This window comes from Euleptes europaea, chromosome 1 (assembly GCF_029931775.1).
Source record: "Euleptes europaea isolate rEulEur1 chromosome 1, rEulEur1.hap1, whole genome shotgun sequence".
NCBI classification, from domain to species: Eukaryota; Metazoa; Chordata; class Lepidosauria; order Squamata; family Sphaerodactylidae; genus Euleptes; species Euleptes europaea.
The window spans coordinates 112,738,517-112,754,670 of record NC_079312.1 but is presented as its reverse complement, the minus strand read 5'-3'; the positions used below and the strand labels follow the sequence as shown (position 1 = coordinate 112,754,670).

Genomic DNA, 16,154 nt, shown 5'->3' with positions numbered 1-16,154 from the left:
GAAGCAGAGAAATGTAACAATATGGGGGCTTCTAGGAGGAGGAGGTGAAGAAATAGTGTGGGGGAGGGGGATATAGGGGAAGCTAAGGTATCCCTTGCAAGTTTGAAATAAATAAATGAATGTTTTAAATAAATAAATAAATGTCACCGTACTGCCTTCATCCATATGCTAGATTTCAAATTAATCCATATCATTCATGCACCACATCAGTGAAAAGCAGGTATCTGAATCACTTTCATTTTGGGTATAATGTTCAGATTTAAACTTTGCACATTATATTCTTGCAGTAAAAAGTTCCCCCTTCGTGTGATATCGGAAGTTGAGGTGAGAGTTATTTGAGTATCCTTGTAAAATGTGCAGTGGCTCTGACAGGTTGTCAAAGTTCATCACATGGAAGCAAAGAAATAACGCCTCAAGCCCTTCACAGTGTAATTAATACAAACAAAAAGAGAATAGCTCCTTCCCCCATGAACTCTTCTGTTCAGAAAATGGGAATATCCAGAACACATACACAGAGAAAACAAAGATCAAATGGATTCAACATATACCTGGGAAAGAAAGAAGGAAGGAAAAAATGGAAGGGTAACCCACAGATCTTAGCATCGCTCATTAACAACTATTAACTTCCTACATGATGCTGACTGGGAGGGAAACAATGACCTGTTAAACCCACCAAGCCATATCAAAAAAGGGCAAGAAGCAGCTTCCACCATGTCTAGCACACTTACATGTAATGTGGCACAAATCACCCATTGGAAATGCTCTATATCAAGCATCTTAAGTTCTGTTTTATCCTCTCATATCCCAAACAAGAATGAACTGGTGTAATTTGTAATACTTGTTTATGTTTTATTTCACATTACAGGTCTTATATGTAGCGGCACCTGTGAAACAAGCCTTGGGATTGGGCGTAACTCCTCTCATGAAGACTCTCATTCAGCACTGCCTAATCACGTATGCCCCAAAGGGCTGACCCATCCTGTCCCTTTTAATTACAGAAAGAAACATTTTGCATACAAAGGGTTGGATCCGGTGGAAGTGGACTTGCAACATATCCTGGCCAGTGAATTAAGCCCTTGAGAAAGATTTATAACACAATTAAACTGTAGATGTCTGAAAGGCTGCCATCAAGGGTGGAATGTGAAAATTAATTTGTATATAATAGTATATTGTGTGTGTGTGTGTGTGTGTGTGTGTGTGTGTGTGTGTGTGGTGCCGTCAAGTCGCAGCCGACTTATGGCGACCCCTTATGGGGTTTTCAAGGCAAGAGACTAACAGAGGTGGTTTGCCAGTGCCTTTCTCTGTATAGCAACCCTGGACTTCCTTGGTGGTTTCCCATCCAAATACTAACCAGGGCTGACCCTGCTTAGCTTCTGAGATCTGACGAGATCAGGCTAGCCTGGGCCATCCAGGTCAGGGCTAATAGTATATTACAGAATTATAGTACTACCTCTAAGTCTTGGACATTTTTTTCATTGTGCACTGCCATTTCTGTTCAGAAAATGGGAATAATCAAAATACATAACCAGGACACATGTTTAAGTACGAAGACTTTCAAGCAAGCTATGGAAGACATGAAGTAAAGAACTATTCTAGGAGGAAGAAACTTAGAATGTACATCTTTGTATTAACACCGAATACAGACAATACACTTAACACAAAATGGATTAAATTTGTAGCTGATTACCATTACAGTAAAAATGTGCAACCCCTACCTCTTTATTTCCCTAGAATTTTTTGCTTTGTCTTTCTATACTCTCAGATGTCTACACAAGGTAGAGAATTATCCTTGCTCTTCTGAACAACTCTGCACATATGTAGTTCTCAGTTTATTCCCGAAAATGAACATAGCAGGCCTGCGTGTGTGCTGATATTTGCACTATATGCAATTATATGCATAATACTAGCAGCTGTACCTCAGTTTCCACTGGTTTGGCATTCATGAGCAATCAGAAAAAGAACAGTTTAGCTGAAGCTGCAAGAAGTAGAATTACCAACTCTTGGTTGGGAAATTCCTGGAGATTTGGGTGGGGGGGTGAAACTTGGGGAGGGACCTCAGTGGGGTAGATAGTTTATTTACGGCCCTGAGCCAGATGAAACCAGTGGGGTATAATACCATTGAGTTCACCCTCCAAAGAAGCCATTTTGCCCAGGGGAACTGATCTCCATAGTCTCAAAACCAGTTGTAATTCCAGGAGATCTCCAGGATCCACCTGGAGGTTGGCAGCTCTATGTATATCCTGCTTTTGTGGCCGACAGACTATAAAGGAAAGTGTCATCTGAAGATTAAAAAAAAAACTTACTCATGTCACATGTTAGCAGTGCAATCCCAAACAGAGTTACATCTTTCTAAAGTTACATCTTTGGGCAAGGGCCGTGGCTTAGTGGTAGAGCATCTGCTCGGCATGCAGAAGGTCCGAGGTTCAATCTCTGGCATCTCCAGTTCAAGGGACTAGGCAAGTAGGTGATGTGAAAGACCTCTGCCTGAGACCCTGGAGAGCTGCTGCCGGTCTGAGCAGACAATACTGATTTTGATGGACCAAGGGTCTGATTCAGTATAAGGCAGCTTCATGTGTTCATGTGTGTAAATCTACTGCAGTGCTAAAAGACAGCCACCCTCAGATGCACACTGAGGACTACTGTTGTCCCCTACTGCCTACCTTGTGGGAGAATTTGATTAAGCAACTGCTGATTTTCCTGTCAATGGAAAATATATAAGATAAGGAAGACTTGGGACCATCACCTATACCAGCAGAACAACATCTATTGCTCAAAACTGCGGGTGGCCATTACCACAGCATCTCTGTAATCCTAATCTGGTTCTCGTGTACCCCCAGAAGCACTCTTCACTCTTTCCATGTTTCTTCTTGCTTCCACAAACCTGACAGGAAGGCATCACTTCACGCCCTGCATTTTACATAAGTTTTTATTGTGGGGGCATGGAAGCACACTTTCTCTTGTGGTGGTGGCCATGTTCTGGAATATGTTTCCATTGTTTTTCAAGCAGGTGTCTGGCCCCAATTTAACTGCCAACACCCCCCTACCCCCCGCCGCTGATTTCAAGATGTTTTTTGGGGGCTGTGCCTGAAGTAGGAATGTGGATTTTAGTAATTATTTAAGAAATTATTTTGCAATTGTTGTCACTTATATTATTTTATTGTGTTGTATGCTTCTGCAGGTGCTGCCTAAGCAGCAAAGAGTACAGCTCAGAAATACTAATTTAGATGAATAAGAACATAAATATCATGCTTCAAATAAGCCAAAATGTAAATCATATAAAGTAGGTTAAAATGGACCTGTGGCCTCAAGTAAGCAATTCATTCTTCACAGCCATCTACTAAAGATTTCATACGCAATAAGGCCTAAGGGATGGAGTTTTTCTCAAGGACCTACCATTGATAACAGAGTTTGAAACAAGCTTAAGGTCTAGTTTGTTTATCTAAATGGCTGGCAGCTTTTTAAAAGTGCTCAACTTTTCAAGCTCTGCTGCTTGAAATAAAAATGTTATCGTGGGGAGTAAAAGGCAGGCTGCTTGAGACTTCTACTGAACAGAAAACACCCATTTTATGATGACCAAAGGCACAGAGAAACATTAGTCCTGTTCTCTACTACCTCAAGTACCCCCATAAGGGGTCTTGGGATGGAGTACAACAGCGATGCCCAGCTCGGGGGGCCTGTAGTGGGTGCTCCAATCCCAGGTGGTGCTGGCTCCACACAGAGATGCCCGTCCTGGTGGGGTCTCCTAAGCGCTACTCCGGTGCTGTGCCCACAGGTGGTTGGGCTGTTTATCGATGCTTTCGATATATATCGGGTTACAGGGTGGTGACTCGATATCTTGGATCCGCCCCCATGGTTTTCCGCTAATGCTCCATTCTGTTGTCAATAAAACTGTGGCCATTTACTCCCAAAGAGTAATGTGTATGTGTGTTTATTTAACGTTACTTCTCCTTCCCCTTTCCTTGGAGCCGCTTGCCCGTGGGTCCACAACATATATTTCAAGTCTTTGACTTCTTAATGCACTGGACTTTTTTGTTAAAACGTTAAGCTTGCACATCAAATCGAGTGATCTCTACAGTGTTCCTTCTTTCCTCGATGCTGTTCTGCACCCTCTCCTCTGTGATACATCAGAGGTTACTTCTGACATTGTTTTCACACTTTCCAGCTTATACAAAGCAGCATCTCCTACATACAGCTTTCCATATTTAGACAAAGTTCCTTTTTAAAAACACCTGAGTTCCCGTGGCCGAGCTCATTCCTCACAAACAAACCTGTCCTCCGGGCCAGCTCTCGTTTGCAGCCTTCCCTGCTCTCCAAATGTTGAAAGATACAAGCAGGGAAAACCCAGGAAAACCACAATGTGGCCAGGAAAGGCTTTTAAAATTACATTTGATGTTTTTATTTTACCTCTGAAATCATGAGCTGGGCTACAGAAACCACACAATTTCTCAGTATTCTACTGCTTAATTCCCATTCGGCCGTTAAATTGCTTCTGAACATTTCAGCATCCTGTGATATCACAGCAATTCAGACAACAGCTTAGGGTTTCCAGGTCCCTCTTCGCAACCGGCGGGAGGTTTTTGGGGTGGAGCCTGAAGAGGGCGGGGTTTGGGGGAGGGACTTCAATGCCATAGAGTCCGATTGACAAAGCGGCCATTTTCTCCAAGTGAACTGGTCTCTATCGGCTGGAGATCAGCTGTAATAGCAGGAGAGCTCCCGCTACTACCTGGAGGTTGGCAACCCTAGCTTAACAGTTTCCAAAAGAACAGCCACACTAAATTTCTAGCAGGAAAGTAAGCATTAAACCTATTTGTATCTAATAAGTCTTTGGAAAGTTTCTCTTTTATGTTGGAATGGTGACAATGGACAAAATTGTTTAGTCTCAACTGAGCAGCGTACAAGAGGTTCCATTTAATCGCTTCCTGTTCTGACATGGAACTTGAAGGACCACCTTCTCCCATACTGTCCAGCCCCCCAGCTAAGATCTACCTCACAAACCCTGCTCTCAATGGCCCCACCTTAAGATGTGAGTGGCAACCAAATGTATTTACTTATTTCATTTCCACTCTGCCTTTCTCTCCAATGGGGACCTAAAGCAGCTTACATCGTTCTCCTCTCCTCCATTTTACCCTTGGCAACAGCCCTTTGAGGGAGATTAGGCCGAGACTGTGTGACTGGCCCTAAGTCATGCCACAAATGTCCATGGCAAACTTGGGATTCGAACCTGGGTCTCCCAGATCCTAGACTGACAATCTAACCACTAAATTACATTGGCTCTCAAAGACTGGACTTTTCCAGTAGTAGCACTCTTTCTAATTAGGCTTGCCTGGTGCCTACACAAGAATCAGTAGCAAGACAACCTGGGAATAAGAGGGGCTTGGCAAGCTGAGCCAATCTTCAGGTCAGGATTTGGCTCACTTTTTCTTATTTCTTATATATAGGATGGCCCTGTGGCCAGATGCTTAGGGTTGCCAACCTCCAGATACGAGCTGGAGATCTCCTACTATTACAACGGATCTCCAGCCGATAGAGAGCAGTTCACCTGGAGAAAATGGTCGCTTTGGCAATTGGACTCTATGGTATTGAAGTCCCTCCCCTCTGCAAACCCCACCCTCCTCAGGCCCCGCCCCAAAAACCTCCCAGGGGAACCTGACAACCCTAGTTGTGCTAGAACCTTTTGGTTTTGCTACATAATAATATTAATAGCTTTAAGCTTAAGTAATTAGTAAGTGGTCCAGAGGCATAGTGTGTTACTCTTGAACCAGCTTATTCAGGCCCAAATTAAACATTCCACGATGTGATTACCACCAAAATCACTTTTGCATGGTCAGGGTTAGGGCTGCAATGCTGCCGCCTTGTTGGAATCTCCTCACCACATTTTTGTGCCGGCTCACAAGAGATGTGGCCAAAGTAGCACTACTGGAAGTATGGCGGCTAAATGAGTACATTCCTTGTGAGCCAACAGACCAACAGTCAAACAAAGAGTCGTTTTTTTTTGTCTTTGCCAACAACATGGTGTTCTAACTTAATCAAAGTCACAGAATCATAGAATTGGAAGGGGCCATACAGGCCATCTAGTCAACCCCCTGCTTTATGCAGGATCAGCCTAGAGCATCCCTGACAAGTGTTTGTCCAGCCTCTGCTTAAAGACTGCCAGTGAGGGGGAGCTCACCACCTACCGGGGTAGCTGATTCCATCATCGAACAACTCTTTCTGCCAATTTTTCCCCCTGATATCAAGCCTGTACATTTCCGCCAGCAATTTAAACACATTATTGCGAGTGCTATCCTCTGCTGCCAAAAGAACAGCTCCCTGCCCTCCTCTAAGTGACAGCCCTTCAAATACTTAAAGAGAGCAATCATGTCCCCCCTCCACCTCCTCTTCTCCAAACTGAGCATTCCCAACTCCCTCAGCTGTTCCTCAAAGGGCTTGGTCTCGAGCCCCCACCCCGATCATCCTCGTCACTCTCCTCTGCACCCGCTCCATTCTGTCCACATCCTTTTTGAAGTGAGGCCTCCAGAACTGCACACAATACTCCAGATGCAGCCCGACCAATACAGTGTACAGTAGCTTTTTTTGTCCCTGCATCACACTGGCTGTTCATATTACCTTATGGTCCACCCCTACCCAGAAGTGTATTTCCCAGCCAGTATGCATGTCCTTCATTTTTATGACGAATTGCATCTTCTTCACATCTGCCCTCTTTTCCAGTCAGTTTGTGGCAAACACTAGAATCATATTTGAATCGGGCCCCAGGGGCTAACTGAGGATAATGAGCAAGATTGCACTCAGAATTCTTTACCTAACAGGATTGCAGTGATGATGTGTGAGGAACAAAATAATGCAAACTATACACTAAACTGGACCATTGTCTGCCAATGAGTGTGTGGAAGCTTTCGGAAAAACATAACGAGTTTAAGAGCCAGTGTGGTGTAGTGGTTAGGAGCGGTGAACTCTAATCTGGTGAACCGGGTTTGTTTCCCCATTCCTACACATGAAGCCAGCTGGGTGACCTTGGGCTAGTCACAGTTCTCTCCAAACTCTCTCAGCCCCACCTACCTCACAAGGTGTCTGTTGTGGGGAAGGGAAGGCAATTGTAAGCTGCTTTGAGACTCCCTAAAGGTAGAGAAAAGCGGGGTATACAAACCACCTCTTCTTCATCCTCTTCTAAAGAAGACTCAAAAAAACGTAATCAAACCATAATCGACTGGCATAAGGAAACACACCCTAACTTAATAGTAAAGATAACTGATGCCAGTCCAATAGTGCATACAATTTAACTTAAAAATCCCTATAGAAAAGTAATCATTGGGGTATTGGATTCACTTAGACATGTGGAGCCAAGAACCTTAATTTTTTGTTTTAGCAATTTAAGTGCCATTCTGGACAACAGAGAATAAATGCATTATTTTCTTAACCCTAGAAGAATGAAATCCTATCACTATATAAATAGCAGAAAAGACTTGCTGTACAGGATATCACCTCTCAATGCTTTTTTTTTTTTAAAAGAAATGTTGATATAAATTTGGGGGAGAGGATTTCCACACAAAGATTCACAAAATGCTGATGAGGCATTTGTGAGTTGCAAAGCATATGCAGTGTCTTCATTGTTTTAGGTTTTACGAAAAATGGTCAACATTTTTTATTTGATGTTAATGAAAGTCCTGATATTATACAGGAGAATTATTTTGGGGGCTGATACTGTTTATGTCACCTTATTGTAAATTTAGATTACGTCTGCATGTTTAGTGTTTCATTTTAGCAATATTTTAATACTCTTATGCACTGGTTTATATATACAACTTTGTGGGAAATTGTCATAATTATTCAGTTTTTGTGTTTGTGTCGACATTTATTTTGGAAATTCCAAATAAAACTATATTTAATAAAATAAATGGATTCATGATCATTAATTCAGCCTCCATTTGTATATAATAGAGGGTGCACTTTGGCTCTAAGTAGTACAACTATAAATTTTAAAACAATAAAATGGTCAAGAGTGACAAAGGGTAGTGGCACACTGACTATCACACCGTTGAAAGACACGAGCTAACAGAATGTTGTGAATCTCTTAAATTATTTTAATGGATATCCTTAAAATATTGCAGTTTGAGTGCTGAGAAAATGTGCTGTGAGAAATTAGTTCCCAGCCTATAGTGCTGCTTTGTGCCGGCCATCATTTTAAATAAGGTAGGAGAGCGATATTGGCTCTTGATGAACTCGTTTGTGCCTTATGCGCAACGCCCAATAAGAATAGTGCAAGTTGCTACAGAATAGGTACACCCCCACAGTCAGCATTATGATTACGGTAGCCAACCTCCAAGTGGTGACTGGAGATCTCCTGCTCTTTAGGGTTGCCAACCTCTAGGTAGTGGCTGGAGATCTCCTGTTATTACAACTGATCTCCAGCCAATAGATATCAGTTCACCTGGAGAAAATGGCCACTTTGGCAATTGGACTCAATGGCATTGAAGTCCCTCCCCTTTCCAAACCCCACCCTCCTCAGACTCCACCCCCAAAATCTCCTGGCAACCCTAATCACGATCTTCAAATAACAACCTTCTGGTGGTCCCTGGCCCAAAGAGCATGAGGCTATCCCCAACTAAGGCTAGGGCTTTTTCAGTCCTGGCCCCAGCATGGTGGAACTCCCTTTCTAATGAGACCAGGGCCCTGTGAGATATTAAAGCTTTCTGCAGAGCCTGCAAAATGGACTTATTCCACAAGGCCTATGGTTGAGGACATCTACAAGTTGTCATCTATGCTGGCCTCCCCACCCCCACCACATTCTTACCATGGTCTGATTATAAAATGATAAGTTGGGAGCTCTGGCTATTCACAGGCCCTGCAGTGGCCTTATACTGCAAAGAGCGCCACTTGCTATTATTGTTATATGTAGTTTTGGTTCTGTAGTTTACCGATTTTGTATTAGCATTTTATTATTTTATAGTGATTTTACCGTATTGCATTTTGTATTGATTGTTCATTGTAAGCCACTCTGATCCCAGCCTTTGGCTGGGGAGTGAGGGCAGGGTATAAAACCAAATAAATAAATAAAAATAAGTGTCAAGCACCTTGAGCCATCTGAACATGGAAGGCTGCCAATAGGGCTGCCAAGCCCCTGGTGGAGGCAAGGGATCCCCCACCTCCAATTTCAGTTGCTAGAACTTACAGTTTCCCCATAGAGTTTCCAGTGATTCTTAGAGCTACCCTTTTTCACTTCCAGCTAGCTCTAGGAATTGCCAGGAACTCTATGGTAAGAACTTCCTGAAAGCAGACAAGGCATTATTTTTCTTTTTAATTTTCTTCAGGTAAAATGCCTTCCCCACAACCCTTCCACCAGTTGCCCGGCAACCTTAGTTCCCTAGCTAGCACATCATTGGCTCAACTGGCTGGGCTGGGAAAATAAATGCCCTTGGTGGCTGAGCAGCATCAGCAGAGCCTTTAATTGCTCCTGTGGCACTAGGGCAATTGCCCGCCAATCCACCCAGCCACTCCAGAGCTGCAGCTACTTGCCATCATCGCATGCGCACACATGCACTTCCGGTTTTAAGTCAGTGTTAAATCGGCCGTGGCGATGTGGCACTTCTGGAAGTAAAACCGGAAGAGCCGTCATTGCGTGCGTGCACCCCAACCCCTAAAACCTCCCACCAATAGGGAGGGGGTACCTGGCAACCCTATGTGGCACAGGGAAAGAGGGAGGCACTGGTTTATGTGGAGGTGAGGTAAAACCAGTGGTAATTCTGGCTAAGTTTACAGCCAGGTTAGTTGTGCACAAAACACTGGTAGCCATAGTAAGGCTGCTTGATAGCAGCAACTTGCACTAATTCAAGGATGTTTAATTGATGTAGATAAAGTAGTTTACTTGCATACTGGTGTCTTGTGTCCTTATTTGGAGATACTAATGCAAACTCTCCCTTGGATTCCCAGCAACAAGAAATGTATCTTTTATAACTGTTAAAATAATCTGGCACACCCTACTGATAAAATTATGTCTTTGTTGCTGGTGTTTAACATTACAATTGTTAAAATAACATCAACATTATTTTGTTTTCTTGCTATTTTGCCTAAAGCGTCTATAAACTCTCACATCCTGCTTCTTGGTATGCCATTTTGGATGGTTCTCCAGACTCGTCATTTCTGCATGAAGAAAACCTCAGGTATTTGTGCATTCATCAGCATGATAATAGGTTTGTTACCTCATTTCACGACCTCCAATTTGAAAGCTGCAGTTTCTTTTATGATTTCTCAGTGCTTGGGTTGCAGTTGTGGTTGTCTTATTCTCAACCAAAACAACAACGTTCAATAGTAAAATTGACATCAAATTTGGCACCTTTTTATGTTACTGGCATATTAAGTGCTGTAAAACAAATACAGCAGACCCTTGCTGTTCACAAATGCATGACTTACAGTTTCACTTATTTGCAGTTTCAAATTGGATTATGTGACCCAGCCCCAATTTTTACTCCCATTGCACCATCCGCATAACCATGACATCATTAAATTTTCTAGGATTTGTTGTTGTTTTTTACTGTTGGGAGGCAGCAAAGCCCTGCCTATTAGTATTTGTGGATTTTGCCAATGACAGTGATCCTGGGAAGGGATGCCCCATGAATAGTGAGGGTCTACTGTAAACAAAATGGGAAAACTAGCAAGAAAAGCAGGTGAAAGTATTCACAGCAAGTATATATATACACACAAAAGTAAATCTGTGCAGCTGTAATTTGGAATAAGCGTACAGAGGGCAGGCAGCGGGGGGCATTATAATACTTGTCTTACATTGTGGCTTTATGATATAGTCATCAACGTATATAAGCAATAAGTTAAAAAACAATGTTAAAATATAATGTACATTTAAAATATGTTGTTTTTGATTATTACACACAGTGAACAAAATTCAGTCCATTAGAATAATATGTTTAAAACTTGTTAAAGCTTAGCTATGAGTATGAAAGTTTACTGTTCCGCTTAACATGATGGGACTGGATAAAGTTTAGTGCAAACAGCAAATATTTTTTTTTTGCATGATGTAGAGAACAAACAAAGTGCAGCCAATAGAAACTCTTTAGAACAGGTTCAGACACATCATTAGCACCTCGTAAATGAGATAAAGGTTATCTAATATTAAAATGGATGAGAATACTGCTCTTTTATACCATGGAATATTCTGTATGTTTTGGGAAACACATTTACAACTTTTGTAAGGAAAAGAAATATCAAATAGCTTCTTGCATTCATGGAGCAGTTACTGAAGGTGTGGATTCATAACAGGCCAATGAACTGCTGAGCCAAATATCCCAAGCATCCTTCACAACAGTAAATACAATGAAAAATCATCATGTAACACTTTGCAATAATAAATCAAACATTTCATAGTAGAACTGCAGCTGTTAGTAATAAAACTGAGCACCCACAACACCATGTCACTATAATTTGTTTTAGCTAGAATTTTAGTCATTTTTAACAGGACATGTACATTCACAGTTTTCATCGTTAGGCCTTGACGTATGTATCAAGGCCAAGACCTGTGATCCTTTAACAAGGACAACAGAATTTAAGGCTAAACACCCTTTGCAAGCAGGAAAAAAATAAGAAGCTGGGTTACTAATCACGTGAGGAGCTTCTTTCAACTCTTTATGTTAATCCCAGTTGCTATTTACTTCACTGACTTAGTACCCTAGGAGACAGATGTAAAAGTGGACTTCTTAACATCTTTCAATACGATTGCATTTTAGCAACTCTAAGTGAATTAATCTGATGCTTGTGAATAACTAAAAACGCTTGCCATTTGAAAGGTTGTTTCTGCCACAGTATGCCGGAAAAGGCCACACTACCTAGCAAGGACAACTTTTCAGCATATTAAAATGGGCTCTCCAACTACTATTTTTTTAAAATGGCAAAACCTCCCCCCAAAAAGTGTGATCATTCACTACGGCCCCTTCCCGATATATTACATTCGCATCTAGGCCTGCACGCCTGAAAAATGGATGATGAAACATCCACACAATGTTTTAAAAATCCATTTAAAAATCTAGGTCACAAATTGCCATTTGGGTGGGTGATACTAATTTCAGTCCCTACTCACTCCGACAATAACAAACACAACCAAAACTGTCCCAAAACAATAAGATGATGGATCTGTAAAATATTGTCCATGGGCTGCAGTGCACACTGATGTCAGCAGGGGGCGCTCTTGCATGAAGTAAAAGAAGCCCAGTATTGCTCACCTAACTCTCACAATAGGGTTAACTGTATGTGTGAAATGGTATCTGCTAAATAGTAAGATTGTCAATAAATCCTACCGACTTTGAACCCCTGCAAGAAATAATGTGCAAAACCTGTAGGCATTCATTCGTGGCAGATATTAACCCAAAGGCAGGATTTGATTTAGCTGGCTGTACAAGAGGCCTCATCACCTCATTCAAGTCAAGGAAGGTTTTATGGATTTTAATCCCCTCCACCTAAAAAAAAAAAAAGTCATGGTCCAAAAATGGGATTTTTAAAAAAATTAAAGATATGACTTGCTCCTAAGACTTCTCCTAAGAACATGCTCCCATGTTCAGAAAATGAAAGAAGCCCTAAACCAATGCTTTATAAACTACTCCACAGGATTGCCCTCGAAACAACACCAAAGTAGAGAATGCACAAGCAGGGAATTAGGCTGGGAAGAAGGATGGCCTAATCGCCTGGAGAGACCAATCCACGTTGGTGCCCAACAGCCAAAAGACCTTTTACCCCATCAGGATGCGACTTATTCTACAGACCCTAAGATGGTGGGGCGAGGGTGCCAAAAGTAAAAGATCAGATACTCACCATATTGACTTCGGACACCATATCTATGCTGGCAATGTCTATGTTCATGCCAACGGCCACAGGGGGACCTGAAACACAATGGGGTCGATATTGAGATCTCGGCCATTTCACTTATTCACGTCTGGCTATTCTGACCAACGGGGGGGGGGGAGGTAGTGGGTGGGACGCCAGGGCCAAGCCGGTGACTCGCCCTGGATTGCTTCATGGGTCGCCATCAGCGCTGGAAGCGCTTTATGTAGCAAACACGTGTCAATATCAAAGTAAAGTTTCTCCCCCACCCCCCACCCCAGAGATAAAGTCCAGCCGAACCGGGGAATCGAGTCTCCCCTGTCCCTGCCCGCCGCCGCCGCCGCACATTGCCACTCCCGCTAGCGACACCCGAGCCGGCTCAGGATTCAAATCGGTGAGAACCGGCCTCTCCTAACACTAAGTCGTGGCCTCTGGGCTGTCCCACATGTGTGCCTGCACAGAGGACCACTCAATGAACAACAGTTACAGGTAAATGCAATGTTTTTCCCTGGTGCGATTGCCCACCGTGGTCTCACCAATGCCTGTGTGCAAGGACCCGATCGGGCCGGCAGCGGTTTCCAAATGCAAAACCTCGCAGAGGGTTAAATATATATATACGGAATATATATATTCATATATATATATATATATATATATATATATATATATATATATATATATATATATATATATATATATATATATATAGCATATGTATGGAATATATATATTCACTGTGACCACAGGCTCAGGAAAGCTCGGCGAAACCGGCGCGGGGGAAACTTGGAAGATTTGCATCTCAATAAAGGCAATTAAGCCCGGGCTTCATTACGGGTTCATAAGCGGCCAACGCACGCGCGCACATATACGCTCTTACAACGGGAACGGTCGCATAGATCCGGGGTGATTTCAACGTCCATGTCACAATCCTTTCCCCCCCGAAGGAAACCGGAGAAGTATTGGCTTAACTTTGGGGGGCAAGCTTCAGAAAAAAAAAATGCCAATGCACATGCAGGCAGGGGCAGCCAAGGCAGGGGCAGCCAAGGCACGTTGGAAGAGACCGCCGAGAAGAGGAGCCCAGGATCCGCATGGGAGAGAGACCCTTCCGCAAAAGCGATCAGAATTACCTCCGAAATCCGGCCTCAGTCGAATGTCGTAGCCCTTCAGCAGCCGATCCACGGTTTCTTTCACCAGTGACATATTGCTGGGGTCATTGGCACTAAAAAGAAGGGGTGGTGGGGAGAAAAAAGAAAAGATACAGGAGCGATTTTCTCTCTGTGTCTCGGAAGATGCGTTCTGCATTCCCCCCCCCCCCCTTTATCAGAAGCAAACGGTACGATTCAAAGTGAAGGGGAGGAAGGAAAAAAAACGAGAGAGAGAGAAAGAGACGGCTTGGTCACTTACCTCTGTGCCCACACCACCGTTATGATTAAGGGCAACGACCATATCCCAAAGCCCCCTTTTTTCCGGACTCTCAGCATCCCTTTAGCTTTTGATATGATTTAGGGGTTTTCAGCGGAAGAGGAGAGGAGATCCAACTTATTCTAGCCAGTGCAGTAATTCTAATGTGGAGCGCATGCGCACGGCGTACCACAACATCAAAAGGAGCAGTGGTTGCTGCTGGAGATGGAGCAAATTTCCTTGCCAAAAAAAAAAGAAGAACGAAAAGAAAGAAATTAAAGGGGAAGAAGGAAATGCATTATTTTTTTTTAAAAAAAGCAGTAATCCACAAGAGGATTAAATATATATTTTTCTTGTTCGTTGGTGTAATGCAGCCTGAACTACAGGAAGCCGGCAAGTTTGGGGAGTTGCAGGCTTAACAGCAGTTTTTGCAGCCTAGCTGAAAGGGGGGAAATCGAATTAGGAACGGAGAAGAAAATAGGTTAAAAACGGGGGTGCAAAGCGTGCATGGGGTGGGGGTGGGGGGCGCCAGACTTTCTGTTCCTCGGGAAGAGCAAATGGTGGGCGAAGCGACGGGGAAAAGGGGGGGGGAGGTCCGAGTTTGCAAGGGGTGGCTAGGAAGGGCTCAGCCTGTAGCATTTCGGGGGAGGGGGGCGTTCTGCGATGACGAGTTTCTCGGGAGGGGGTCAGATGGGTTGTCCACCGCTCTGGGGAGAGAGGGGGGGGAAGGTGGGCTCCGGGGCGCAGCAACGGAGGGCTCCGGATCGCCGGATGACGTGATCGGTCCTGCGATCCTCAGGGTCCTCGACAGGGGCGGGCGGAGGAAAATCGGGACCCGCACATCATGCAAGGGGGCCGGTTCCAAAGGCCGCGTCTCTCCCCCCACCCCCAATCTTCGTTCGTCCATCGTGGCCCGAAAGAACGGGCCGGGTGGGAGAGGGCGGCCGTGCCGAAATGCCCCACCGGGAGAGAGGGACACGCCGAAGGGGTGGGGGGTGGAAGGAAGACGAAGTTACCCCGGAGAACGGCGCCGGGCTCTGTGACCACGCCGCCGCGGTGCCTTTTGCACTCGCCAGCCTCCCTTACCTTCGGCTGCGGCGATGCAATGCTCGGGGGAGGGTAGGGGGGGCGGGGGGAGGCTCGGCTCAGCGCCTCCGGAGCGAGCGGAGAGGAGCGGCCAGCCGATCCGGGGAGGCTCGGAGTGACATGTGAATCCCCCCCCCCGAAGCCGCCCCGGCCCCCGAAAAGGCTCCCTGGCGAGGACGCCCGCTGCCGCCGCTACCGGCTCCTTTTCGCCGCCGCCGCCGCCTCCTCCTCCTGCTGCCCAAACCCGCTCGGAGCCGCCGTGGATGTGTGCTGCTTCATGGAGCGGGCGGCGGGGCTCGAGCGCTCGCCGCGCCGGGGATCGCGCCGGGGAAACGGGGGGTTGGGTTAGGCAGGAACCCTTGGAGTCTTCAATTAAGCGACGAAATGTTTAATTCGCTGCAGGGGGGGAGGAGGAGGGGGGAGGGGGGGAAGCGTTGCCAGCCGCGGGAGGCGGGGGGGGGGGCGAGCTGTGCTGGTGGAGGAGACGCCGACAGCCTCCCAGAGCCCTTGAGGGAAACGTTTAGTCATTCCGCGCGCCCAGGCCGGGGCCGGCGTCCCTCCCCAGCCTTGGCTCCCCTTCCCTTCCCTTCGCTCGCCCCCGCGCCAAGACAGGCGGCGGGAAAAGGCCGCCCAGTCATAACACGCGCCGCTCGTCGCCACGCGCCCCACCAGCCCTCCAGAGACGGGGCTGAAGGAGGGGGGCCTTGAGGCACGGAGGATCACGCTGCGCCCGGAGGCCGGGCCGGGGAGGCGCAGCAAGCGGGGGCTGCGCTCTTCCGACTGACGGGGACGCCCGCCGGGAACAGTGGGGTGGGATGGGTTGGGGTGCCCGTTGGATACCGTGGGAGACA

The 16,154-nt window shown here is 45.3% G+C and overlaps 1 protein-coding gene across 4 annotated transcripts in view; it reads right to left on the bottom strand.

Annotated features, from left to right (window-relative positions):
• Positions 1-14,462, bottom strand: part of GABRB2 (gamma-aminobutyric acid type A receptor subunit beta2) — a 152,874-nt gene extending 138,412 nt beyond the window's left edge. For all 4 annotated transcript variants that reach the window (XM_056857356.1, XM_056857364.1, XM_056857372.1 and 1 more), the window contains exons 1-3: positions 14,221-14,462; positions 13,944-14,035; positions 12,808-12,875 (exon numbers count right to left, since the gene is read on the bottom strand). In XM_056857356.1, coding sequence (XP_056713334.1) covers positions 12,808-12,875; positions 13,944-14,035; positions 14,221-14,297 — 237 coding nt within the window. In that variant the 5' untranslated portion in view covers positions 14,298-14,462. The remainder of the gene's footprint in view (positions 1-12,807; positions 12,876-13,943; positions 14,036-14,220) is intronic.
• Positions 14,463-16,154: the final 1,692 nt, after the last annotated feature.